This window comes from Sinohyriopsis cumingii, chromosome 13 (assembly GCF_028554795.1).
Source record: "Sinohyriopsis cumingii isolate HCF-2022 chromosome 13, ASM2855479v2, whole genome shotgun sequence".
NCBI classification, from domain to species: Eukaryota; Metazoa; Mollusca; class Bivalvia; order Unionida; family Unionidae; genus Sinohyriopsis; species Sinohyriopsis cumingii.
Window position 1 is genome coordinate 55,711,576 of NC_142973.1, and position 27,531 is coordinate 55,739,106.

Consider the following 27,531-nt stretch of genomic DNA (forward strand, 5'->3'; position numbering starts at 1 on the left):
AGTATCGAGATAATCAGATTGGACATTGGTTCGATGGAATATTCGTTATACAAGAGTTGATAGCCGCGCACAACCAAGAGGCTAATTCAAAAATATGTTGACTATATTACACGAGAACTACATAAAGGTACATAGCAACAGTTTTGAAGCAATGGTCGTACTACAAAATGTCTCCCTTTGCAATTACTATGGTTGAGCAAATTTTATCGACAGTGGGCCTATAGATTCATTGAGTTCGTTTACTAAATTGTGTATATTTATTGCACTTCAGTATTGAACAAAGGTTATAAAATTATCAAAAGACAATCAAAATTATGTACAAATAGTGGAAAAACATCTGATGTCATTCAGCAGCTCTCTTAACACCATCCAGGACTCCACGTTCCATTGAAATATTTGGGATCCGATTTGGGATCCGGTGGTGGGTAATTGGCGGGAACCAAAGACTTCTTGTACTCAGCCAGACGTTGCTTCATTTTCTCCACAACATCAGGGTACTTATCTGCGATGTCAAAATGTTCAGTGGGATCATCTGCACAAGAGAAAATACAATTTGTGACGAGTTTTTCCATCACTATGCAGTCAAACAATCTACATGTTCTTGTTTTCTTTGCAACGACACATAGCAAGAGTCATCAAGGGATGACATAGCCTTCCCGTCCTCCGGTTATGTTAATATTAAAAGCACCGTATGATCCAACACTTTTAATTTTTATACTAAGTATGATGGTGCCATATGGCGCCATGTTCACAGTTTTTGTGCTGCTTATACTACACTTTGATTCTCTGGTTACATAAAGATCCTAAATGGGGAAATTTTAAGGATCAAAAGACACCTATATGCATCTTGCTGGACATGTGCAACATTTGCCTGAAATCTGACATACTCGGGAAACGAAAATATGCATGGACAGCCAGACTGATACAGAGATGACTATAAGAAAGTGATAAGACGACGTCATTCACATAATGTCTTGTTAAGTGCCTGCTATGAAACAGATTGATTTGCCCAAAGATTTCAAGTTTATATATATATATATATATATATATATATATATATATATATATATATATATATATATATATATATATATATATATATAGTTTATAGGAAACTGAAGTCTTCAGAGGATGTCTTTCATCTCTGTCTTTGTATATCAGTCATTTTCATATTGGTGAAGTATTGTTCATGACACAGCATTGCTTTTGGTGGAATAGATGAAGGATATGAAACTGTAACCATGCACTCACCTTTGATATTAAAAAGTCTGTACGTGGGCTCATCCGATACATAAACTGATTGATCTGAATACGTTTGACTGTTATCTGTCCTCTCTGCCTGAAGGTCGCCCTCCACTGTAGGTAACGGATACCATCCGTTAAAAGCCCCAGGGCTTCCCTCAATAAGCTTATATTCACCAACTCTGAAAAGAAGCGCAATATCCATGCTAATATTTGATGTAGTTCTCATCCGCGAATATTTGGTCACGAATCAAGACATGAAACAATCTACTTGTCACAGATTTCAGACGAAGAGAATCCGAGTAATTTTCAGAACTAATTTTGACAAAATAAAGTACACAATTCCTTCTGTACGCATTTACAGTGAAGTCTGCCTTAGATGTTTTATCTGCTTTCAGCATCCACTTACTAGAGGTTCCCTACAACCTAAGATTGCCGAAGAAAACCTATGTACACTTCCCAGAAGTGGTGGCATACGATGGGATTGAGTATACGTTTCACAAAACGAAGGTTTGCAATCAATTGCAATTATTGGCATATTGAATTATTATGTTGTTATGAAAGGTACCTTTATTCATTACGTTTGTACATCTATATGCTGTTCAAATTCGATCATTGAACTTACCTGATAGCACCATTTTTCTTGATTTCATCAATGTTATAAACAAACTCTGTCCTTGGAGATGTAGTATTCTCACTAATTGTTGACCACATGTCCATACCGTCTATACTTGAATCTGTATTGGATCATGACAAAAAACCTATTATTTTACGATTACCTCAGCTAGGGCATACACATATAATGCATACAAATCTCATTTCAACACAAATTCAACCACCTTTCATTTAAAAGTGCATCTACAGGAGAATGACTTTCAAATTAAATAAGTGTGTATGTGTTAAGGATTTAGTGGGTTGTGTCCTCTATACAAAGCTGATAATTCATCTGCAATCATCTGAACGCAAGCATCACAAACTATTTTTGTACTGAGTCTTACATTGTACTCTGTGGAACAAAGAAGCAGTTTATTTTGTTGTTATTGTTTTGTCGGATTGGGGTGCAATTTTATTTATTTGGTGGGGGAAGTTGCTATAAAATGACTTGATGCCGATGACGAAATTTCGAATCTATTTTGTATACAGACACGTGCGTATCCATAGGATTATCATACAATCAATAAACAGAACAATACCTGTAATACTATAATTTAACACAGTTTAACATATGCATAATGGTGATCTATCTAGATTCAAATAAAAGGGCTACTAAGGGCAATTCGTTTGCTGCTGTATTTCTCTCTAGCTGCAACATTTACATCCAATAGCAACAATCGGTCTAAAACAAAAACAAATCAGCTATGACAAACAACCACTACTTCAGGGGTGTTGGTACACTACATAGTTCATGTGCCACGTTACCTATAGCAAAAAGGCAAAAACTGGCTTCAAATTTCACGTCGCCATTTAAAATATACTTTGGATTCGAGGTACGTTTTCGCCTCTAATTTTGCTATAAGATATGTTTTATGAAAACGATGTAGTGCGTGACAAAGATTAAAGTATCAATTATTACTTTTAACTAAGTTCTTTGCCTGAACCGCTCTGATTTTGTTACACATTTCTATTTTCAGTCGGTATTAAAACCTTTTCAATGCCAAGAGCTGAGTTATTAACACTGGATAAGTACATTGAAATGTATACTGGACCCGGAGGAGACAATTCAACTAAGACATTATGGTACTGTATGGCTTTCTTTAATGGAAGCTTCCCACCATCAGTCATCTTCGCTAGCCAAGGTTCCAATATGTTAACTCTATCTACACCTTGATGGATCGATACTGTATTTCAATGCTTTTGTTCTGTGAATATCGATGGCAAGCCACCGCATCAAATCAAAATCAAGATGTTTAAATTTGAACACTGTTCCTATATGATCGAGAAATGGGGAGCACACAACTAGACTGGACTCACAAATACATGTAAGCAATTTTCCACTGCCTATCCGTGTTTGTGCAAATAGATCTCTTCCTTCAAATACAACTGCAATGCTTTCTCTCTGGTACGTAGTCATAGTTTCTGTGTTAAACTTACAAGTATACCTTTGAATTCAGTTGCCTCCACCATTCTGGCTGATGTACAGAGCACCGCTGTTACACGCTATTGGTTAGTTGAAATTACATACTAAGGGAGGCAACTATAAAATCCAGTTGAAATCGCCAAATTGTAGATAGGGTTAACATATCGGAACCTTGGTTAGCAAAGTTGACTATCAGTTTAAGAAAGCAGACTTTACATAATATAAACAAATAGAAGTACTTACTTAAGATCGTATCAAAGCAATACCGTAGTTTTATATAAGCTATACCGTAGTTTTATGTGAGCAATACCTTAGTTTTAAATATGTAATTCCATAGTTTTATATACGCAATAACGTACTTTTATATATGTAATACCGTAGTTTTATGTATGCAGTACCGTAGTTCTATATTTGCAACAAGTACAGTTAATCCTTTAACTGGGATTTGTACAAAAGAGATCAATACCTCCCAAGGAAACAATACATAAAATGGCTTTAACTGTTAACCTAACTACGAAGTAGGGAAGATTTTGTTTCCATTTCACAAAACATGTATATTACTAAGGTAGTACCAACAGTATTGACAACATAGCATGAACATACGTTACTGGGGGGGCACTAACTGTATTTATAACATGGCACGAACATGTATATACTGCTGAGCAAAACCTGTATTAACCACACGGCGTGGCATATTACTAGAGAACACAAAATATATTTACCATATGGCACGAACACCAATATTATTGAGGAGCACAAAATGCATTTACCACAAGGCAAGAACATGTATATTATTGAGGAGTAGCACTCTATTGTCCACACTAAGGTGCCATATGAGCGTTTCAGAGTGCTTATGAAAGTTGCTGGAACTTGTTGCGCAATTTTTAAGAAAATAAGGTTTAAACTTATTAAAATTTTGGAGGGTGTTACCTGGTTTGGCGCCAGCTACTCGAAGAAGAGTTGGGAACCAGTCAACGGCATGGATTATTCTGCATAAAATTGTGACGAAAATACTTAAAAAGTTGATGTTTGGTGGAGCATTTAAAAAGAAAGGGCTAACAGATTATAAAATATTCAAAAAAACAACGCGCCTGTTAGGGCTTTTAAAATCTGCAAAAGAATATCTGTGTTATCGTGCCGAAATTACTTCATATATAACCACCACAAGCACAAACAGACAAATGGAGACGGAAACTGGAAATTGCTACCACTTGAGACACCTTTTTAGTTTTAAAAAAATATTTCTTTGGCTAAGAATAAATGTTTTGCTTGATTCCATTTCTTTCAACGAACATTTTGATCAGAGGTAAGTGGTTTAGTATTAGTAGCAATCGCAGTGGTAGTACGATTCTCTGTATAATGCATAACATAGTTACTAGCAGGGCAGTACTAATAGTCATAACAGGATTATTAATACTACTCTCTCAATCACGTGACATATTTGGCAATAGTAGTTGTTTCATTATCTGTTTATCACATGACCCACTTACTCAGTGTTTAAATACTTTGTCTTCTTCAGCAAAGTGTCGCTGTAGACAAAAGATGCTCCTTTGGTTCCACCCTCCCAAAGGGTCGTCTTGGCCCCACGTAAGGGAAGATTGTTTGCTCCTGAATAAGTTGGGCCTCCGTTCTGTTTTTGAAAGAGGAAACATGTGCTGGATGAAGACGTTTCAAGCATCAATATAATTGGAGACTTTTTCAAATATTTCGTAATCGAAACAATATTGGACGAACTAAGGTTTCTAAACAGGACATAACAGAACATAAAACTTTATTCGGACTTGAGCTATATAGTTTCGCATACACATAAGTGGAGAAAACAAATTACAAATATGCCATACGTGAATAGAAAAACATCTATATACCATGTGACAAAATCATATAATCGTGTATATACAGAATACTTTGTTCGATATATGTAGTATTATGCGAGGTTCAATTGTGCAAAGAAAGTGTAGATTAATGCAATATAACATATTTAAGACAAATGTAATCTATAATAAAACCCTTATTTAACTGGCTGTATCACAAGAAATGTTGCCACTATTAACGCAATATTTCTTTGTTTAACTTGCATGAATTCGGTATATTGAAAACAACAGGTGTACAACTATGAACATATATTTCCTACCAAGACGGTAGTTCGCATGGCAAACATATAAAAGTGATACTCTTCGTCTAAATCATTAACGTTAGTGTTACTAACGTAACATCTACTATACATGGAGCATAACGGTCCGTTTCAATCTGTAGTTGGTGACATCAAAGCTAGGGCAAATGGAGCACTTGTTTCTGCAATGCACTGATATATATTTAACAAGCCTCAGCCGCTACATTTTCCAACATCAAAAATGACTTGTGAATTAGAAAAAAAAAATAGTTCACATTGATCAGGAGCTGTAGATGTAAGTCGGTCAATTACGATCGAAATGTCTGGTCAGAACCCAATGATTTAAAACGATACTTTATATAGATCATTATGTTTTATACCATATAACGTAATTAGATATTATTTATGTATTACAGATCATCATCACTTTGTGCCAAATGTCTTTAATTTTTATTTCTCCGTAAATTGGAGATGTATATGACATTTGTTTACAGCACTAACGCATTATATATATATATATATATATATATATATATATATATATATATATATATATATATATATATATATATATATATATATATATATATATATACGCTGTACACTATTACTATTTACAAGTTGTACAGCCAAGCTGTATGAATTAGAAATAGAAGATTAGAAGATTGTTACTAAATCAAAGGTTGGCCATTTTTATAGTCATTAGAACTTAGCATAAGCTCAAAAAGATGCTAATATAGCTATATAACTAAAATTGTTTTCGTGTAATGAATGGTTTATATGTTATTCAACGATATATGAGGAAGCAACTACTGTATTCATGGACTGATCACCTGATCATATGGAAGATGCAACTGCATCGCACTTAATATTAATTTGACGGTAAGGCTTAATCTCTGTCGACGTCACTGCGTCCATGGTCAAGGGTGACTGAAAGGTCAGGACTACTCTCCCTCGGGTTGACGGCACTAGTGACTGGATTCAAAACCAATTCAAGCAAACTAAAATAATCCGCAGGGTCATATGCTAATCTTGGGGTTTGCTAATTTTATTTTTGGTATATTTTAATGACACAATACTTTTAGCCATTGCCCAGCTATCATCGTAACCTTTTCATTTCACAAGTACATATTTCTACCAAATTTTGTTATTCGATTTCTTTTATTGTTTTTTATTTTGTTGGTCTTGTTTTGTTTTAAAAATCTCTCTACGTAGTAAAATTTGTCATATTTGTTACAGAGATAGATCATTTCGAGAAAATATTCAATCAAACTTCTCCTCTTTACATATTTAAATTTGTAAACAAATAATGCCTCTCTTACTTTGAAAATGTCATGTACAATTAAATAGGTACACTTCTGAAACGACGTATTTGTATTTTTAAATTCTAATGTTCGCATCTTATTTAAATTTATGCATTCCAAATGACAGCATTGTTAAGTAACTAACTAAAATAATCATGACTTTATTTGTTTTCCGTTATTTACTTCCTGAAACTGGATTAATTTATATAGATGTATAATAGATGGTATTATATCCCGTAGTCGCTATAAACAATATATATGCCATTTCATAAGTTCTTATTGAAATAAACACTTCCACATTCTAGGTTTTAAATATATATTAAAGCTTTCCACTACTGGTCCTTTGTGCAGAGAATGTCCAAAAGTATTCGATGTTTTCTTTCTCTAATAATGTCTTGACAATGAGCTTTTAACTCCTTTCATTAAATCCATCTTTCGTTCTTTAGTTCTTGCTCTTTAGATTTTGTAAATGCGTCATGTTTACGCGTCATATACATATTTCCATTTTTCAATTTTTACAACAAACTTAGAGAAACTATATGTCAAGTCAAAATATAGTTATATGTGTCATTATACTTTTCACAAGCTTGCAAATCTACATACCAGTGAGAATTTGCATCATTTACCTATATCCGTTTATATCAACATGAAGCCATATTGTTTAATTTGTTTCCATAATTGATTTACATTTGTGTAAACAATTGGATGTAAAGACTCAAAGTATATTTACAAATTATACTGTTTTATCGGTCATTTATTCGAAGGGTATCTATCATCATTTAGGAGGCCATTCAAATATTGGATGATGTGTAATAAATACAAATAACATAAATTAGTAATATTATCAGATGTTAAAGTTTTAACGTTGAGAGATCAAATGATCGAATGAAAAAACAAACAAAACACAAAATACTAAGATATAAAGGTATGTAAAAATATGATTGGATCGAGCTGAAGAAAATATTATTAAAAAATAAAATAATCAAGAAAAGAATAAATGTGAATGCTGAAGAGCAGTGACAAAAGGTTATATATAAACTCAGAAAAACACTTTCATTACAAATATCCGTTTGAAAATAATACTAAAAGTTTTCAACATTACCCACTAGTCAATAAAGACCCTGTGAATTTCTGATGCACAGTTTTATATTCTTTTCAGGTCAATATCTATCACAATCAAGCATTTGATTTAACATTGATGTATCTTCACTCATTATATTTTGGAATGTTAATGTTATTAGAAATTAGGTTCAATAGTTTTATATTATTATTATTATTATTATTATTATTATTATTATTATTTGAATTAAATGTTTAATTATCAATTATTGCATATTCAGATAAAAAAAAAGTAATTTTTATAAAAGTAAACGTTAAAGCAATGCACGAATCTTAATAACTCTGGTATGCATCGTGAAAGATATTCGACATCCAACTGTTGCCATGCATACTGGCCAGTTCATTTGACTCTAAAAAAAAGTTCATGTTACGCTGTTGCAATCAGTACTAGCAAGTTCATTTGATTATGCCAAACGTTCACGCTATACTGTTGCCATCCATACTGGCTAATTAATTTGAAAATGATTGGTTCTTCCAAAAGTTTATGTTACATTATTGCAATCCATACTGGCCAGTCCATTTGAAGCTGCCAAAAGTTCATATTACACTGTGTTATGTGTCAATTAACAGACTCATCACTGTCAAGTCTTAATATGTCGTAATCAAAAATGTTTAATGGTTTGTATCCAAAATTAATTGCTTTGAGTGTATTGAACTTTATCTCTGTAAAAATGTGTTCTGTTTTTTTTTTAAATTTGTGCATTACACTGGTTATCAGAACAATGTTAAGGTACTGTATTTGTTATTGTGTTTCTTAAATTTTATGTCCAATTTTTAATTTTCATACACTTTTACTCGGAATGTTTTTCTTTCCACTAGTTAGCTTTGATGTTGGAAACTGCAGCTGCTAGTGCTTAAAAATAAATATTAGTTTGTGGTTTATTTGATGGTATGTGGCCGAGAAATATATTAAAACTTTTAGATGCTTTGGGGTAGGAAAATGAAATTTGTGATAAGGACATATCTTTCAAACTTAGGATAGTTGCTGTGGGACTGAAGCTTGAAAAATGGATTATTTTTCTTTTGAGATCAACCGGCAACAACTCTGCTGGAGATTGAAAAGTGGGTACGCTTTCTCTAGGTCAACCGTTTACCCTACTTTTAACAGCTAAACCAGACGTATAATATATGCATAAATGGATATACGAATTCTACGTATGTCCAAAATATAAAATTAACAATGCACAGTGAATAAACTGAAGGCACGCTTAATGGTCTATTTTCAAATTTTGTTTTATCTGAGGTCATTTGACCACCGAATTCTGCATTACTGATGTATGTACTATCATATTTGTTAATGGAGGAACAAATAATTTTCCTTGCTGATCAGTTTCTATCAAACTTATAAAAACAAAATAAAGGTTACTAGATAGCAGGCCCAAAGTTCTGTTATTCATGCACATTGTTATCACACCAACCCCGTCAGTACCACCCCAGGCGTCAATTAATTTCTCCCACGTCTTTCTGCATCTTCCAACCTGAATAATTTTCCTAGCATTGTAATGTCTTCCCAAGACTGTTGGGAAAGAGTCGAGTGAACATCAAGCACTGGTCGAGCTTCATAGTTCTCATGCTTTCTTTGAAGAAAAAAACATGAGTGAAATATTAAAAAATATGGAGAAAACAATTATCTTACGTCACTCGTGAAAACCAGGAGTAAATTGTCCATGAACCCTCGTTCCCTCAACACAGCCGTTATATTTCCTACAGCTTCGTCCAATGCGGACACCATTCCTAGACAAAACGATTTATTAAAATTTACATACCATTTATAATAGAAATAAAATCATTTTGGTACTTAGCATTTCAATCTAAATTTTTCTAAATTAAAAAAAATGTTATTTTTTTCCGTTTTATGAATTTTGCCTTCATTTGTTCATTTCGTTTCATGTAGTGCATGTATGTGCTCTCAATAAGAACTTTTGTGGTTGATCTCTCTCATCCACCCCGAAATATTCGTTTTCTTGTTGTGGTCGTAAAGGCCACTTGTTGAAACACAGTTATTAGATATCACGATGCGATCTTGTTACTCCTCGACGTATCATGCAAAGGTTGAAATCAGTTTCGACAAAGTAAGATTATGCAAACATATTTCCTAATTCAGAGAAACGGGATATAATGTTTCGATTTTTCAGTAGGTAACTTTATCTATTGATTAAACAGTTAGTGTTACCTGAAAGAATATTTAATGCAGAGGCAACGTGAGTCACGTGCCTTGCCCATATATACATCTAGAGTCTTATAGTAACATTTTCATTATTTATTGTTGATGTCTATTTACCCAACGACAAAACAGAATGGAAATGAAGCTCAGTGCACCAAGATATCTATCCGGATTGCCCCCAATATTACCCTTAGCTTTTCAAAGTAACCTTATATAAAAGGATGATTCTATTGACTTGCAAAGTTTTACAGTTTCTATAAAATCATTTTTAAAACGGATATGTAATTTTAATAAACGTAACAACGATTACTGAAATTTCAATTGCGCCACTGTTCCTTCCGTTTTATTTGCAATGAATATATATCGTTTATAATCAAAAATTACTCTGGAGTCAAGCAGTTTGTACAGGTAGTGGAGTTTCTGTGAGAACTTCGGGGACCAGTTTTTTATATTAAAAAATTTACGATTCATGCGAGTTTTTACTGTATCAACAAAAACGACATCATTTTTGTAAAGTTCAAAGTACCTGAGAAAATTAGCTACTTACAGAAACAAATACATTTATGAAATATTGACCTCTTCTGAATGTGATTTTAAGCGAAGAAAATAAATTTACGATTTGGCGAAAATGGTCTTGAAGGAACGCTGCTTTAGGACTAAAATCCCGTTTTGACACAAAATGTTGCTCAGCAATTAAACTGAGGCTGTGTATGACTTTTTGTTTTACAAACACGATTCTTTTTCACAATAAAATGACCCATCATGTCACGTGTAAATAGTGAAATTAAGAAAATATTCCGATCTCCGTCATGGTATCTTCGTTAACTTCAGCATATAATCAATCGAAGTTATGCATTAAAAAGTTACAGTGTATTTATTTAAAGCAGAGAGACAATTAAAGTTTCTTTTGATTAAAAAAGCGGATATTATTGAAATTATCTTTCAAAAGTCTGGATCTGAGAATAGAATGACGTAAAAACGTAATTCAGGGACCAGATTCCTATTCCGTCTTGTGTAGAACCATGTTCGAGAGGGTCTAACTACAATGACATCTGTAGTGACAAAACTAGTTCGATGATCCTTCACTTGTTTAATTTGACGTACATGGTTTATTTTACTATGAACGATTTTTCAATGTTACTTGCACTTTCATTTTAAATATAAAAATACTGTTACACTATTATTTTATTTATTATGCACATCTTAAAGAATATATTGCCAAAGGTCTACTTCACTATAGAGAGGTATAAAAGGTGTGTAGCTTGTTTCTGCGTCATGGGAATGAATTGTACTGCATCAATCCTATACGGTAAACGTGTGAATGAAATATTACACAGAAGTAGATACAATTTAAAAGCGTGTGCTCAGACGCCATATGTTAAGTAAATGCATGCACATGTTACGTACACCAACAGATCAATTTTAACCATGTTTGTTATCCTGTGAAATCGTAACTTACTAAATGAAAATGTAAAAAAAAAAAATGAATCCATAAGCTTTACTTTCTCTAAGTGGTCATACAAAGCTAACAAATTGCGTGTTAAAGATTATCTCTAGAAGTTCCTCAACTTGTAATCTACATAGATACTCACCACAGTAAATTCTCCTGTTCTTGTTATGTATATTGGAATAGATCTGTTCATATTTCTCAGGGACCTATAAAGTGATAACAATGCCTTCAGTGAATATACACTAAAAAATACCTATAAAGTGATAACAATGCCTTCAGTGAATATACACTAAAAAATACCTATAAAGTGATAACAATGCCTTCAGTGAATATACACTACAAAATACCTATAAAGTGATAAAAATGCTTTCAGTGAATATAGACTGCAACAACCGATAAAGTGATAAGAATGCTTTAAGTGAATACACACTGTAAAATACACATAAAGTGATAAGAATGCTTTCATTGAATACACATTGCAAAATACCTATAAAGTTATAAGAATGATTTCAATGAATACACACTGTAAAATGCCTATAAAGTGATAAGAATGCTTTCAGTGGATACACACTGTAAAATACATATACAGTGATAAGAATGCTTTCAGTGAATTTACACTGTAAAATACCTATAAAGTGACAAGAATGCTTTCAATGTATATACACTGTGAAGTACCAAAAACGTCGGACAACTTTCGGATCTGATTGAGACGGTATGTTTCATCATAATATTAAATCAGGAAATAAAAAAGCCTCGGGACAGAAGATACACATATTCAGAATAAAACGAATTTTCGACTATGATACTACAATCAATCATCATCATAACATCATCAATAAATTCTTTATGGAATGCAGGCTAATGCTAGGATAAACTATTAATTTTCTCGCATATCGTATAATTTCATGACGTTAAGGAGGAATGTGGGGTTTTGCCTTTGTTGTTGTTGTCATTACTTTAACCCTTTTGACACTAATCAATTGCCATTTGTATCTGAAACGACAAAAATGAACTAGACGTATCAGGTAAATACACGAAAAGATGACATGGACAGGGCAAGCACGGCCATATTGGTGAACTAGGCCGTCGCCTAAGGTGCCAGCTTTTAAAGGGCGCCAAAATTAGACGGAACTGAGTTTTTGGGGAGGAATGCCAAAGTCATGGTTCGCCTAGGCCATGGCTGACCGTGGACTTTACTGGACGATTATTTTGACAATATGTGGACATATTAACTTGAGCAATCGGTTTTATAATCATGGATAATGATCGAATGATGTCTGTCTAATACGATTAACGTTAAATGATCCATACTATCCTTAACAAATCACAAATCTCTACAGGAGTGCACTCGATTGCGGGAGAGGCGTGTAATACAGCTTAATGTGCATACGGGCGTTAAAATGACTGGTAACGTTTGTTACACAATGGCTCTATTTTATCAGCAACCGCTAGTGCTATTTACAATAGAGTCCAAAATGTACTATTGATCAAAAGAGCCTCTAGTAGCTGGGGTTTTTTTTTCTATTAGAAATAAATATTAGCAGTTGAGAATACCGTTAATCGCCATTGAAAACAGTAATATCCACTATGCCAATATAGATTCAACAGTTTGAGTTTTCAAACATTACGAGATAAACAGAGCAGTCTACCTGAAGAAAGAATCATCATATTAATACATATGGATACGACTTCGCCCGATGATGTCTTTGTCGAGCTCTGTACTGTTAAGTCTCTAGAGTCATAAACTAAGTAATAGAAATAAGCAAAACCAACAAATTGTGTAAAACTTAACAAATAATTTATTATCAATGTAAAAAACATTAAATGTTTAGAGGAACTTACAGTATTAACAACTGAATAGAAAATAATCTTGAGAAAGTTCTATTCAAGTCCAAAAGAATAACAAGTTGGATATATATCTGAGATCCACGAAAATACTGGTCCACTAACAGTACTGACGTGTCAAAATGGCGTTGTCCAGAATTCCTTTGAATAATTCACAATAGTAAATAATATTAAAGTCCAATGAGCACATTCTATTTTCAGTGAATAATCCAAACGAATGTCTTTCCCCTCAAATAATATCTAAATACAAAATAAAATACGTCTGCAGATTTGATGTTTCAACAAGAACACAAGAAATAAGAATGAGAAAATTTCCAGTCCGAGCGATTTATATACAGATGAAAAAGCTCAAACACGCATATTATAACTACTCAAACGTGACAATTCGCAAATTTCCACCAATGTAAAAAAAAACTCACGTGCTTTAACCCATCCGATGGGAACTAACTTAATTGTTCTAAGATACCACCTGTCCGACCTGTCCAATGGGGAAAAAAAGACCAAATGATAACTGTACAATTAGTAACTGTCAACACGTAAGTAAGCATCTATTTATAGATCCTATGCAATTTTAGTTCTTAATATCTTAAAAAAGAAACTATTCACGTATACAATTTAAACTAAAGAAAATGACTACAATTTACAGACGTGAATAAAAATGATAAAAGTTACAGATATACATAACAGTACTAAAAACAAATATATGAATTCTTCACAAACCTCTAAAGGAGCATGCACCGACTGGAATGGTAAATAAAGAAACAGAGACTCATTATTGGGATCAACTTCATCCAGGATAGCAATGGCTCTTTGGGCGATAACATTCTGAAATAACAAAATTATTTTAAAACATTGGTTCATCTTATTCTACATTATTATTTCCTTTACTGAAAGATAACACGCATATATTCTCTTTAAGTCTCCTGACGATAATGTTTCATGTTTGCCAAACATGTACTTGCTTTTTGCACAACGTTACGATATGAAAGGATACATTCGAAACTTTTGAAGTCAAACTGGATGCCTTTGACGATAATGAGAAGAACCAAACTTTAGTTGAGATTGTCTTCCGTAGTTCGTACATTCTACGATAACAATCTGATCGAAGGGAAGATTCTTTTTTTATTTCGATTAGTGAGTGTCAACATGTAAATATTACAATCTCTTATATTTTGTTCTAATTCATATCACCAAATTCCTTAATGCTTAGATAATTTATATTAGCAAAGATTTCAATGGAAACATTTGAGTCATCTGTTATAAAGTACAAAGACCCTTTAAGTCGATTTTAATCCTCATTGAGTTTCCCTCTTTACATTGTAGGTTTTAATTAAATTATAACGACTCTATGGTCTTTGACGACATCGCCGAAAAGAGCTAAAACCGTCAATTTTTGCAAAATTCAACAAATAATTTATATACCTAGAATACAATGTGAAAATGTAAAAAGAACTTAAAAACTAATGTCACAGACTCAAATTCCGTGTGTGTGTGTGTGTGTGTGTGTGTGTGTGTGTGCGTGTGTGAGTGCGCGCGCGTTTGTGTGTGTGATTTGGAATTTTAACGTAGCTTTAACCATCTTTCAGTCATATCGCTACGATGTCTGCAGTGTGACAGTTTATGGTGATGTCTAGCACCGGGGCATCATGCCGCAGACATGTAGCAGAGTGTGCCCCACACCAGTCACATTATCCTGACACCAGGCCGACTAGTCCAAACACTAACCTCTTAATGCTGAGTGCCTAGCGAGGCAAGCTGTTAGCACCATTTTTATAAGTCTTTGGTATGATTCGGCCAGGGTTCGAACCCGCGACCTCCCGCATCCGAGGCAGACGCTCTAACCAGTAGGCCATCTGAGCGGTCAGTATACTTCCATTAACAACGATCATAATATTTAATCCAGAACGATAGAGGAATATTAGCCATGTATAATATTGTTTACATATATATTATAAATGGCCAGGTACACCATTACCTTGATTTTGGACAAGGTTATGTACATAATACAGACGTACATAATACATAGTCATTAAGAAAAGCCAACTTAAAATACAAATTAAATATACATAACAATCACTGTGTGTGACACATTGAAATTAATAATAAGACAGCCATTTAGTTAAAAGCTGAGTTATCCCTTTATGTCGATTGTATTAAGGCAGCTTGATAAATCAAAAAGTATCTACTTACAGGTGAGTATTCTCCTTCTGGTGGGTGATATACATCCGTGTTAAACCGAAAGTCGTATCCGTCACCTGCAAATTGATGACAGAGAACTAATTAGGACTACACTGATGTTTGGGAGTTTTCATTTTAGGTCACAGCCACCGAATGGCATTTGTTTATCATTAGCTATTTCTGTGATTCTGTATAAACTTGGGCGCCCGCAGGAATTTTTGGGAGTTCGGGTGGGGTGGGGCAAAGCCATTTTGCCGGGTGGGTTGGTGGGTCATGCAGAAGTCAAAGTGACCCTGTTAATATTGCACAATGGAATTTGTTTAAATCCCGGGGATAGGCAAGTGTTCACCAGTGCATGTAAAATAATCATGCTAAGTGCATAGTTTCTGCTATATATACTATCTTGCATGACAGGTCTTCAATAAATAAATATACACTAAGGTATGTTCGCAGGTTCAGTATCACTTATAAACAAATAATTAAAGCAATAGCAAAAGCAAAATTTTGGATGTACATAGTTATAATTATAGGTGTATATTGATTCCTATCATGATCACCTATGTAACAAACACCGCAATTTCTCTGTAAACTCACCTCGGACATGCGTGTAATAATCCTCCTCTCCATTGTAGTAGCCAGTGAACGTGTCAAATCCTCGGTAGGTTGGTGTATACTTCCAATTACAGAAACCCAAATGCCATCTTCAAGCAGATAAAAGTGCAAATGCAATGCACAATCAGTAATACTACACGGTATCTTTAATGCGACACATTATCTTTATTACTACACAGGATCTTTCCTGATAAACCAAAAGTATCTTTACTGATAAACCAGAAGTCGAGGAAGACATACTTCTATACAGATGGAATAAATGGAGTTGTTTTCATATTCGAGTATGGTGCTTCATTTACATAGCAATTCTTCATTAATAAAATGATGTACCAATTTGTTATATACAATTACAACACTGTAATATACATGTTCAATGCTATCTTATAGCACATGTACTACTCTTCTGTGTCATATTACTAACACGTTCTTTATTAAAAATGTAGGAGCGAAAACTTTAAGAATTCTATTACCTTATACCCCTATACAAAATAATTAATACACATGAATTATGTGGGTACAGGTTTTGCTTTTTACCAATTTTTCGAACTGTTTATCACAATAATATATTAGTCAGCTAATCCTAGAAAGAAAGCAACAGGTGTTTTTTTTACTTTTCAAAAATGTATGATTTACGTAAGTATATTTGTAAAATAACATATAAATTTGTACATTAAACCTCGCTTATACTATACAGACTACAATAACTAATGTTAATGTTGGCATTTTGAAGTCCTACTTTCTTGAGATGCAAACTATCACGCGAGGTCCGTATTTAGGTCAAAGTACGTGTATTTTTATTTCATCCTTGACACTCAATGTATCTGCACACTCAGCGTATCTTTATCTGACAGGATGTGTAAACTCTCTGTCTCTCAACAAAAAAAAAAAACAAAACAAACAAAACAAAAATAAAACACGCTTACACACAGTTCTATCGATGTATGGTGAGAGTGAGTGATATATAGACAGACAGACAGAGAGAAAGAATCCAAGCAATATTCAGCAAATGTACACTTACTTTCCCACCATATGGGTGACGTATCCCAGTTCCTTCAACTTTTGCGGCAGTGTGGTAAAATTAGCGGGTAAAAATCCGGGTATGGAAGGGTGTATCACATCATGCTAAAGTGAAAGTACATTTGGTAAACTATCGTCCATTGCATACTCGAGGAAAATAGTTTCATTAAAGAAAAAGTCTTAAAATGAATGAATCCTACGTTGTACGAAGAGTTACACAAACAACAATTTACCAAAACTGTTCAATAGGCAAAATATAGTACAAAAATTCACTGCAAAAGGCAACTTCTCTCTCTCTCTCTCTCTCTCTCTCTCTCCACGTCAAACGCATCGAGAAGCTTTCAGTTGTGTAGATTATTGTGGATTCTAAGTGGTTTGCAGTATGGATTAATTAAAATACGCACAACGATAGATATGTAGGTATACGTGCATACCTTCTTTTTTGATTGACAGATCTAGAAGAATACTGCAATGTAATGTCACACGTAAGTAAACTGAGAAGAATACTGCAATGTAATATCACACGTAAGTAAACTGAGAAAACTGCAGCCTTTAAAACTCGCTTCCTTTCATGTGATTCATATAAGTTTTACACATATACATTTTACAAAACATTTCTTAACTTTCCTTGCCAACAGTCTTAAAATGTGTTTGAGGCAATAACGTATGCTTGTGTAAAGACAATACATGTGTGTGTGTGTGTGTGTGTGTGTGTGTATGTGTGTGTGTGTGTGTGTGTGAGAGAGAGAGAGAGAGAGAGAGAGAGAGAGAGAGAGAGAGATGGGGAACTTGAGCTCTCACTTGTAGCCCGGTATGATAAGGGTAATACCCGGTCATTAGGCAGTTTCTGGTCCTGGAATTATGAAGAAAAAGCAAGCATAATCGAGGTATGTATGTACGTATGTATGTATGTATGTATGTATGTATGTATTAGTCATAATATGTATGATGACTCGTTGATATAATCGATTTGTTTAAATTTTATTTTCCGTGTCTTTGATATTTTAATTCATTTATTTCTTACGACAGATACTGTACTATAAATTGTATCATATATGCTGAATTATAGAACAATAATAGATATACAGATCTGGGTCAGAAAACCTAGAAAAAGAGGAAGAGAATGTTTATTTGATACATACGGAGAGCATACTGGCTGGACATAGGAAGAGTTTAAGATGACCCCACTGATCGCCAGTTTGTCCAGGTTGGGGGTGTACATTTGTGGATTTCTCCATCCGACATCATTCCATCCTGAAATTATAACCTACAGTAGACAGCGGTTGATGAATATCTTGGGAGCCCACTCATGGTGGGCACATATCCTCTCCCCCTGGATTTCACCTCTAAACATGTTTTGGCCTACATACGTAAAACTAATAGCTGACCACTACATGCTTGCCGCCTCTCCGCCCCAAATAATTCTGATGACACCTGATGAGTATGTATCAAACTGTTTGTAAATCTTGAAAACCATCAAAATAAGACCGGTAAATCTACACCCTCGGTTCTTGAGATGGGTCAATGCAGTAAGCCCTGTATTATCAAAGCCATGATATCTCAAGCAACAAGCTAACATTAACCTAACATGTATTATTTAAACTTTGCTGACTGCGTAATGATTGACTGTTGTTATTTAGGCACTCGATGCAGAGAACACTGTATTTCCCGATGAGTTCGCATGATTAACGTCAGCGCTCTGTTTGCAGTAACTGCTAAAAGTTATAGATTGATGACTGGTATTCCCAGTATCCCTAATAATAAAATACAGGAAATACTGACGAAATAATACAAATACTGGAAAACAAACGAACGTGACTACAAATAAGTAAGAGAAAGTTTTAATTTTTTAAACTTATGAAATACATAAAGGAACGAGGACGTGGTTGAATGTTAGGGAGATCCTTAGTTTTAAATGAAACTGCGGTAGTTTATTTTGAAGTTATTAAAAATGAATAAAGGTGAATAAATGGCGAAACTTAATAGCTACAAGACTCAAACAAATGTAGAGCAAATAGAAAACGCAGCACAAAGTACAAAAGATATAAGGACTGCGCATACACACTTAAAACAGATTAGGGATTCGCTATCGGCATCCAAATGTTACATGCAAGAGGTCTTTCTACCGAGCGAATCAAGCATCTGTAAGAATCTGGCTTGAGGCCGATTTGTGTCCACTATTTAAAGGACATCGGACAACATTTATGGTCAACGAGAAGGTTATTAAATACTGGAAATAATTTACAACAATTTATACAAAAGTACACCAAGGGCATTGGGATTGAAACTATGATATAGACAAGGAAATTCACCTTAGTGAAGTGGAATATATAAAACGGAGTGATAAAGATGCATACAAGAAATGACGCAAAGGATAGTGGAGGAAAATTAGGAAACATAAAAGCAAATGAAAGGGAATAAAGTAATTTATTATAGGTTATTGCGTAGTTGATGAATGGAAAATTTTTAACAATGAAATAATGGACATCAGATTTTAAAAGCAAAGCAAACATACAAGTTGTGAACACTATCCTTGTCCCATAGCTCACTTTCAGTCTCCAGTTACATGATACATTGCACAAATATTTACAGACATAACCTTTTGGAGCACAGAAAGAAAAAAATGCTTTACATGCAGGACGCTAAATATTTTTGATAAGATCACTTTTTGATAACATATAGTAACAGATCCGTTTCCCAAGTGATATGACATTCTTGCAGTATTAGATTTATGGGTCAGTATTGATAACAGTTCAATGCGGAATATCACAGGATACCTTACATCTGGTATTTATATCAAAAGAAGTAGAACAAATTATACTTCTTGCAAATGTATCCTGTTGTTTTCTTCATTATAGCATATACTTCTGAAGTTCTCTTATCTCCAATTTTGTTTGGTACTCATTTGGCCCTTACTCCACTCCTTTTAACAAGGTATTAATGTCGGGTTGCAAAAGAACAACGAACTTGAGAATAACTTCGTCAAATAGATAGAACATTACAGAGGAATATGGAAAGATAGAAGCAAGGTATAGTAGGTCAGTTATGATAACGTATGTAAGGATACAGTATACATGCAAAATATATAACTCTTCGCTGTTAAAACTTTTAATTTACTCTAGAAACATTTTAAGCTATATTGTGATAGAAGTAGAAACAGAAATAAATATTTATAAGTCTAGTTGATAAAACAAATTGTAAACCATCCATTTGATTGCAGACAATAGAGTTTGTCAACTTCTATTTCAATGTTTGCAAATCAACTCTGTGTGCAATATATTCCATTACATCAACAGCAAAATAAACCAAAAAAATTGCTTGAATACCTTATGGTTTCTGTAGCCTTCAAATTCCCATAAACAAGGTCAAAGAAGGTATGACAGCAAATAAGGACAATGATGAAAGCGCTGTTATCAAGCACTTAAAACGTAACCATAACGTTCGAGTAATTCTGGTCACTAATTATGCAATGTGACCAGCCAACTACAACTCTGTATTGTTAGGACTGAATAGACGGAGTTCTATACAGCTGTCTACTGAGTATGACACTGTTTGTGGGTTTTCGAAATATAAAATATATATTTTTTCTTACATCGGATCACTGACACCAAAACGTATTATAATGTTTCTTATTTTTCTTTGGGACTTTGGTTTATACAATATTAATTTTAATTCGAAGCCATTACAAAAATTAACGATAAACATATTTAATATCAGCATTAAAGATGAAGACGGGAACGTAATAGATTCTTGCCGTATATCTCGCACATACGTTACGCGTTTAGCGAATAGAAGATATATATTTAACAGTTCGTAGTTTTAGTTTTAACTCTGTTGAAAAACAGAGGAGAACGATTAATACTAGGTAAAGCAATAACCAATTGCCTAAATCAGAAGAACCACTGTGCTACAAAGTTAGGTTATCCAGTAAAATCCACTTCAACTTACAATTTAATAAATATATGTTTATATTCAAATACGTTCGACTTTCGAGCATAATAAATTTGAAAGACATCAAAATACTGCATGAACAAAATACTGCCTATTTAACACGGTGGTAGCGAAAGAGGAAACATAATTGCAGATCAAATTTTGAAAATAAACCAAACATTTTTAGGGCGAAATGATGTATTTAAACAGAGGTTTAATACCCTGTCAAAAGCCATGCTGTGCATCGCAAACTGTAAGAGCTCGAGATGGGAAAATACCAAAACATTCACACGTACATGTAACCTGTTAAAGAAAGGATAAACTCTGAGATTGTATGAATGTTGAGTAAGATGGAAAAATAAAGAATACTGGAATATTTACTACAGAACATGAAGCAATAAAATTAAACAAAGCGACCCACAAAAAAACCCCTAAGAAAGTGAATCAATGATTTACCGTAATTATCAATAAAATACTTAAACTTATTTCTGTTCTATTATTGCAAAATATGCATATATATATATATATATATATATATATATATATATATATATATATATATATATATATATATATATATATAGTATTCTCAAAGACAAATTTCTATCATAGCTTATTTTCTAACCAAATATTTCTAATTGACTATCAATTACTTGTTTGAATTTATTTTTTGTTGATGATGATTAAAACCTTTCTTGATAAATCTAGACGGACCTTTACAGGCGGACTTTTACAGAACAAACATAACTAACATTCTTGATAAATCTAGACGGACATTTACAGTCGGACTTTTACAGAACAAACATAACTAACATTCTTGATAAATCTAGACGGAAGTTTACAGAACAAACATAACTAACTTTCTTGATAAATCTAGACGGACATTTACAGTCGGACTTTTACAGAACAAACATAACTAACTTTCTCGATAAATCTAGACGGACTTTTACAGAACAAACATAACTAACTTTCGGGATAAATCTAGACGGACTTTTACAGAACAAAAATAACTAACTTTCTTGATTCTCGTCTCCTTTTAGCATGGTTTTACATCTAGACGGACTTTTACAGAACAAACATAACCAGCTCTCTTGATTGTCGTCTCCTTTTGGCATGGTTTTACATCGAAAAAAATAAATAAATCCAGCTAATACCGCCCATCAACTCTGATTTAAAGCTCTACAGTCGGAGTCTTGATTCCTTCTGGTGGCAATTATCTTTTTGCCAGTTTATGCTATTAATGTCCCGTCCATGTTGAAGACTGGTAGAAAGGCGTTGTAATATTCTTATTTCCGTTTTATGTATTGGAAAATCAATTATGGTAGACATGTATTAAAGCACTTTTAATTCAATACAAAATAAAATTATTTTTCTTGTGATTGTACATTCATCTCCTCCTTATAGATTACCACACTAGCAATGACATCGTTTCTAATTCTTTTTCCTCACTTTTATATTTCCCACATTACGATACCAGATTGGTTTCATCCAACTAACCTATTCTCAAAACCACTGTGTAATACACAGCATTGAAAGGTTATGAGTACTTTATTTGGTTTATTCAGACTCGCTGAAGAAAAAAATGGCAATGTAAAAAAACATTAAATATTTTATTCGACATTGTCTAAATCATTTCCTTCGACTAGTATTTTTTGCTAGGTAATGTTTGAGCAAAATATTCAATATATGCATTATTGTCGATGAAAATGTTATAATTCCAAAAATTCTCTTGCAATACCAGCATACATCTTATGATCCATCAACTAAGATTAATGTATAGTTAAAGAGAGGGACGGTATCTCACGTTAGTATAATTTACTTGATATTATTATTGGGTGGTTCTTTGATTTTTTGGAGCGACCAGTGTCTTACTTGGTTTTTTCAGAGATGTAATATGTTCACGGCTGCTGAAATAATAACCGTACCTATTCCATTTTACACGAACATATTTTACCTTACATCTTCTTGCTCTCAAAATCATTTCAGCCTTGAAAAAAAATTGTTTTTCGTAGAGTGACTGCTCCTTCTCTTAAAATACCCCCCCCCCCCAATATTCGTCTCTTTACATCTTCCAAGAGAGAGAGACAGAGAGAGAGAGAATCTTATATGCCAAGCGTTATACAAATTATTCATTGAAAGGAAAAGAGGATTGCCGATGAAACACTTCTTCAAAGATACAGCCTACATACGATACACATATTTTATTTATACCAAACACAAATAGGGCTCGATTGGCCAAGTGGTCTAAAGTGCACACCTTTACCGACCACAGTTATCTCACCTCTGTCCGCGTGGGTTCGAGTCTAGAGCTTGGCCGATGTGGGTATGTCATAAAGCTGGCCAAGTGATCTAAAGCGCTCACCTTTACCGACCACTGCCATCTCACCTCTGTCCGCGTGGGTTCGAGTCTCTGGCTTGGCCGATGTGGGTATGTGAGAAAGCTTGTCAGTAGCTTCCCATGAATCAGCGGTTCTTACTAGGGGTTTCCCGGGTTCTTCCTCTACCATTTATACTAGCCGTCATGTATAGCCTATCATGCTCTAAAAAAAACAAAAAAAAAACAAACTTTACAACCGAAACAACAACTACAACCACATACAAATACACATAATTTTGTTCCAACGAAAGTTAAAATTGACTGCCGGAAACTGCATATTGGTGAAGGGAGTTAACTCTTCACATCCCTTCCCAGCGTTTTCGCTACAAAATGTTGTTCTGTGGGAATTACAGATATTAACATACTTTTTAGAAATTGTTGATTTCCTTCTTCTTTGAGCTCAATAATTTATTCATATTGATTAAATACGAAAATATATGCTTCGGATTTAAGCATCAAATTTGGTTTAAATCCAGTAAGTAGAGCACCACAAACATTGCATGGTTAGAGTTCCGATCAGTGAAAGTGTGGCCATTCGATCATCGGTGAGTACTTCGAAACGAGTGTTTAAATAGTTTAAGCGAAATGACAAACCAACACGAGGTAATTCAAACATTTAAAGTTATATAAGTTGATCAAAGAGCATTGTTATGTTTTATCTAACATTACTGACCATAACATTGTTATTATTCTCTCTCTCTCTCTCTCTCTCTCTCTCTCTCTCTCTCTCTACAGATTTCCACGTATTATTGTCCCTTACTGCATGAGAGTGATCATTTAGAAGGCCAAGGGGATTTAAAGAAAAACTTATTGAACGTGTTAATTTATCACAAAAAGGGGATTTTTATATTTCCTCTTTTTTTCTCCTTTTAATGATTAATAAGTGGAAATGCATCACTGATCCAGGAAGTATGAATGCAATAAACTACTCTTGATAGCATAATTACATGCGTATTTCTAGGAAATGGTCGTTTCTTTTGACCTTTGGGAAAGCCTGGATATCGATATCTGAAAGTAAAATTCATTTATTTTCAAGTCTGAAAGGGGCAAATGCATTGTCTAACGTTTATTTAAAATATATATTTTTGAGTTTTAAAAATGAGCACATGTTAACATGTTGCATTCAGTGATCATGCCATTGAAATCTCTCTCTCTTAAATTCTTCCCCGTGAGCCGAGCAAAACTGCAAAAAAACTGCAAAGTCCAAAACATGTATTATTATATATTTCATCTAAATAAAAATATAAAATTCGAAACTCCATTTTAGCAGGCTTAATGTATTTAGTATAGCTTACATATTTGTAAGATCGCTCTACAACAACTCCCAAAACATGTTTAATTTACAGAAACCACAGTTAACATTTCATCGGTTGCCTCTGGAGATCAAAGTTTGAAAGAACTAAATTTAGTATACACATTAAATCAGTTATTGACAAGAAGGACTTGAAGAAATGAAGCCTGATATTGAATGTTAAAGTTCGAATTTTTAAGAGATAGTCCTGGTGGTCTGTCAAGTTGAACGATGAAATGTGAACTGCATATTTCGTGTGCTTATTCTTTCTAATTTAACCAAGTCACAAGTAACCTTTCCAGGCTCTCTCTGTGTGTGTGTGTGTGTGTGTGTGTGTGTGTGATTTGGATACTTAACGTAGCTTTAACAAATGTGCAGTCATATCGCCACGATGTATGCAGTGTGGCAGTTTATAGTGATGTCTAGCACTGGGGCATCATGCCGCAGACGTGTAGCGTCATGTCACACCGAGTCACACTATCCTGACACCGGGCCGACCAGTTCTAGCACTAACCGCTTAATGCTGTGCGCAAAGCGAGGTAGCTGCTAGTACAATTTTTATAAGTTTTTGGTATGACTTGGCCGGGGTTTGAACCTGCGACCTCCCGCATCTGCGATACAGTTCAATCAGTGCAATTTCCTCCATCAAATACAAATGTACTTATTTCCCTATCATAGAAAAAAATGTACGAACCAACTGGCCTTTTAAATCCTGTTTCACATATAAGTCTCCAAGTAGCTATCTTCCTCTTGCAACACTGTTTCAATAAATTTCCTCTTTTTCACAATGATGTCGATACTGATAACGTAGTATATACAGTTTTCGAACTAGGAACATAAATCGCACAATGGATAGAAATGTTTTGAAGAGTGAAAGCTGGCGAAAAAGAAAAAAAAAAAAAAAATAGTCGACATTATATTGCAGTTGTCTATTTCAGTTTCATTGGACACACATGATTCGAAAGAAGTTCTGTGGCAAATCAGGAAATATCTGTGATACGGCATGGTATGGAAATTTCCAGGGGCATTTTTTCTTCCTTATTGATACACGTTGAATTAATGTGTATCGCTTGAGTAAGCACAACATACCTGTGAATGGGATAGTTCACGTTAATATCTTGCTATAGATTGTGAATGTTGGGATAATGCTGACATTCTTCATCCTATAATTGTATAAACAATCAAGTTAACGAAAGACTCTAATAAACATGCATGAATACAATAGTAACAATTCAAACAGAAAATCTAGTTTTATGAAACCGGTCTCAATCATAAAGGAAACGAAGGAGGAAGTATATTTGTCGAAATGTATATGCATGTTTTTATTTTATTTCTTTTTGTATCGGTATAGATGTCTTTGTATAAAAGTTTCAAGATTTTATACATCAGCTAAATCATAAACCTTAACACATTTCTTCTTTTAATTTTCGTTCGCTTGTTTGCTTGCAAGTTTAATTACCTCTTCTAATTGTTTTCGTAATTCGTTTCTAGCTGGTTTATATCAATGACGTCATTAGGGGATGTGCTGTAAAATGAAAAAATACTGTTGCCTATATACGAAAATTAACAAGCTCGTCAAGTTTTGCCCCCCCCCCCCCATCAAGTTTTATCCCCCCTGAAAAAAGTAGAAATGGCGTTCCTGATTATCTCTCGTCTTTACAAATTCCTTTATGTGTTGTTTTAAATACTTTTGTTTCTCTGTCTTGCAAGTTCTTTTTCCAAATATACCTTTTTCATATTGAATTCAAGTGTGGGTAAACGTTTATGGTCCGCAATAACAGTATAAATAAATTTATGATATGCATCAGGAGGTCATAGGGAATCCACAATAATAATCTTGGCTTATATGTGCAATTATTACATTGTTTGTACTTTGTTCCACGTCTTCTATTTGCTTAGTCTTTGTCACTGTATGCAAGTGTAACATATTTCCAATTCGCCTGTTTAATTGCAATAGTTTGAAATTAAACTATAGTAGTCCAACATCGATATAATAATCTCTTGTTTTCTTTCCTATTTGTGCGTGCCCATCATCTCGTTTTCTCGTCATTTTAGCAGTTTCTCTCATTGTCTGTTGCCTTTTGTTTTTGATTTGCAGTAGTTTGAAACTCTGGCTTGGAATCATTACTTGTCTTGTTATTAACAGTATTCAAACTAATTTATTGCTTATAAAGAGAACGCTAAAGGTTGGAATTAGAAAAAAAAAAAAAAAACATCTTTAAATGTTGTGTGTCCCCCACCCCCACCATCTTAGCCCTAGTTGTCAACGATCAAAGAATAATATTCTCTAGCACACTGCATATTCTCTCTTCATTCACGTTTGCATACGCAGACTACATTCCCTCTTCCCCACCTCTTATTGTACTGTGCAATTGTCAGCATGTCATCGACTACGCTTACTTACCCAAATCATCCGCCACGATCAGCACAATATGTGGAGGACGAGCAGACGACACACCAGCGCAGAGAATTCCCACCAACGCAGGGAACAGGAACCGCATCATGCTGCACCAGGCAAAAAACTTTAAGTCTGTAATAAAGAAAAGCTCTATAGCCCTTGATCTACTGAACAAACTCATGTATACCGAGTTATATCATATTAATTTGACGTTATCAGATATGCACTAGGTCAACGTGTTTCAGTCAACCTTCTATGTTTATGTTTAGGTTATATTATATCTTATGTACATATGTATAATCTTGTGGTCTGGATGTGCTAACATATCATAATTTTGTTACTGTTGTACGTTAACAATAGTCTGGTCTACGCGTACAGTTCAGTGTTCGAAGATAACGTAGAGCACGGTTCCGGTTA

General features: G+C 34.0%; 1 protein-coding gene across 2 annotated transcripts; it reads right to left on the reverse strand.

The window, feature by feature from the left end:
- Positions 1 to 238: 238 nt before the first annotated feature.
- On the reverse strand, positions 239 to 27,531 carry LOC149785610 (arylsulfatase B-like). Of its 2 annotated transcripts, XM_089979423.1 has the most exons (15): positions 27,405 to 27,531; positions 27,121 to 27,246; positions 18,261 to 18,372; positions 17,920 to 17,971; positions 17,120 to 17,223; positions 16,084 to 16,190; positions 15,502 to 15,566; positions 14,032 to 14,136; positions 11,609 to 11,672; positions 9,489 to 9,586; positions 4,810 to 4,949; positions 4,250 to 4,308; positions 1,868 to 1,979; positions 1,252 to 1,424; positions 239 to 532 (listed from the first exon to the last, which is right to left on the reverse strand). In XM_089979423.1, exons 2-15 carry the CDS (start codon positions 27,218 to 27,220, stop codon positions 360 to 362), a joined length of 1,464 nt encoding a protein of 487 aa, XP_089835549.1. In that variant the 5' UTR covers positions 27,221 to 27,246; positions 27,405 to 27,531; the 3' UTR covers positions 239 to 359. The 2 variants fall into 2 exon arrangements, with proteins under 2 accessions (XP_089835549.1, XP_089835548.1); XM_089979422.1 differs by lacking the exon at positions 27,405 to 27,531 and having other exon boundaries at positions 27,121 to 27,378.

Bases quoted from the DNA above. Each gene is read 5' to 3' on its own strand.
- LOC149785610 (XM_089979422.1), bottom strand. From the start codon at position 27,295: ATGAGTTTGTTCAGTAGATCAAGGGCTATAGAGCTTTTCTTTATTACA. The intron at 14,137-15,501 runs GTAAGTAGATAC...TTGTTATTTCAG, and splicing joins CAGAAGGAGAATACTCACCT to AATGTTATCGCCCAAAGAGC. The intron at 4,309-4,809 runs GTAAGTGGGTCA...AATTTTATGCAG, and splicing joins ACAAAGTATTTAAACACTGA to AATAATCCATGCCGTTGACT.